At 41.1% G+C, this 1685-nt stretch overlaps 1 protein-coding gene across 1 annotated transcript in view; it reads right to left on the bottom strand.

Annotated features, from left to right (window-relative positions):
• LOC117121116 (lysosomal aspartic protease-like) overlaps positions 1-884 on the bottom strand; it is a 9722-nt gene extending 8838 nt beyond the window's left edge. Inside the window, exons 1-2 of the mRNA XM_033266216.1 lie at positions 749-884; positions 209-655 (exon numbers count right to left, since the gene is read on the bottom strand). Coding sequence (XP_033122107.1) covers positions 209-655; positions 749-884 — 583 coding nt within the window. The remainder of the gene's footprint in view (positions 1-208; positions 656-748) is intronic.
• Between the last annotated feature and the right edge of the window lie 801 nt (positions 885-1685).

Below are 1685 nucleotides of genomic sequence, written 5' to 3'. Positions count from 1 at the left end.
TTCATTACAGCAGATTCCGTACTGTGTGCTTTTCTAAAGGCTGACTGGTAAGAATCAAATAAATTATTGGAATTTAAAAACTTAACAAGAATTGAACAGACAACTTTCTCAATGATCTTGCCTACAAAAGGGATATTAGTAACTGGCCGATAATTGATAAATGAATGAGGATCCAATGTTGATTTTTTCAAGAGGGGCGTGATAATACCAATCTTTAAAGAGTCAGGAAAAATGCCGGAGGATAGGGACGAATTGACAAGAGAACGAAATAATGAGACAGCACATTTGAGTTTACGAACAATCTTGGTAGGGAAAGGATCCAAATCACAAGATTTTGGTGCCATAGATATAAGAAGTTTTGCAACCGTGTCTTCACTGACTGTCTCAAAGCTTTCAAGTTTGGTAATATGACATGAGGGATGAGATGCAGCCGTGAAAGATGAAACTTCAGATTTGATAGAGATACTCTGACGCAGACGTTTGATTTTATCAACGAAAAATGTGTTAAAGTCAGTAGCCAACTGAAGCTTACTGGATGATGGTGGTAAATTTGCCACGGTTGTCCTACCAAGTAGCTTGTTGGCAAGTTTGAACAGAGCTCTCTGATCATGTCCACATCCGTCGATCTTAGACTGGAGGCAAGAAACCAGAGAATCTGCAAGCGTACGGTGGTAAATATTGCATTGAATCTTATACTCGGCGAAATCACAATGATCTTGAGATTTCAGTCATTTCCGCTCAGCTTTACGTCTTGCTTGTTTAGCTATCCTACAATTATTGGTGAACCAAGCAGGGGATGCATGATTAGATTTTAATGGGGCCAGTTCATCTCTAAGTAAAGTAAGTGTATTGTTGTACTGGGTTATTGCGTTGTTCACATCCATGTCATCACTAAAATTAGAGAGAGAGAATGCGCAATTCTCCGATCGAGAATATTGATGTCAATGTTGTTAAATTTTCTAAAAGTCACAACTTTCTTGGCAGGTGCTGGTTTGCGCGCATCGAGAGTAACGTGAAGAAAGAAATGATCAGACAAGGGATATTCATGAACCAGTGAAAGTTTCACAAGGTTAGGATTATTTGTAATGACAAGGTCTAGAAGATGAGGAATGTGAACGAACAGGTGATGTTGTTATGACCTTTGACTTAATCTGTCTACCTGCACGGCAACCACGCCTAGGGCGTAAAATATCAAACTCCTTCAGATTTTTAAAGGCAGTAGCTGATACTCTAGCTTTACAGTTGGAATTTAAAGAAAGCAACATATTCCTACTGTATGTGATAGGCTGACTAGCACGACTATGTCCTAGAGAAGGCTTCCCAGGTAACAAGCCCATAAGGGACCCATATGGTGCCCATATGCAGATCTATATGGGTACCATATGTGCAATCCTTGAGGAAACCTCCGGATTCTGCACCCAAGTTCCATGTGGGACCCATATCATTTAGCCCACATAGCCCAGATATAACCCATTTGGGGCCCACATGGAACCCACATTAAATTGTATGTGGGTGGCATATAGGTTTCCCATATGGGACCTATATTTTCTTACCCACATGGGTACCATATGTGCTATCCTTGAGGAAACCTCCGGATTCTGCACCCAAGATCCATGTGGGGCCCATCTGATTTAGCCCATAGCCCAGATATAACCCATTTGGGGCCCATATGTAACCCACATGCA

This window comes from Anneissia japonica, unplaced genomic scaffold, assembly GCF_011630105.1.
Source record: "Anneissia japonica isolate Jap-2015-1 unplaced genomic scaffold, ASM1163010v1 scaffold3903_len37827_cov105, whole genome shotgun sequence".
NCBI lineage: Eukaryota > Metazoa > Echinodermata > Crinoidea > Comatulida > Comatulidae > Anneissia > Anneissia japonica.
Note: the sequence above shows the minus strand (reverse complement) of the source record. Positions and strands in the feature narration are given on the sequence as shown.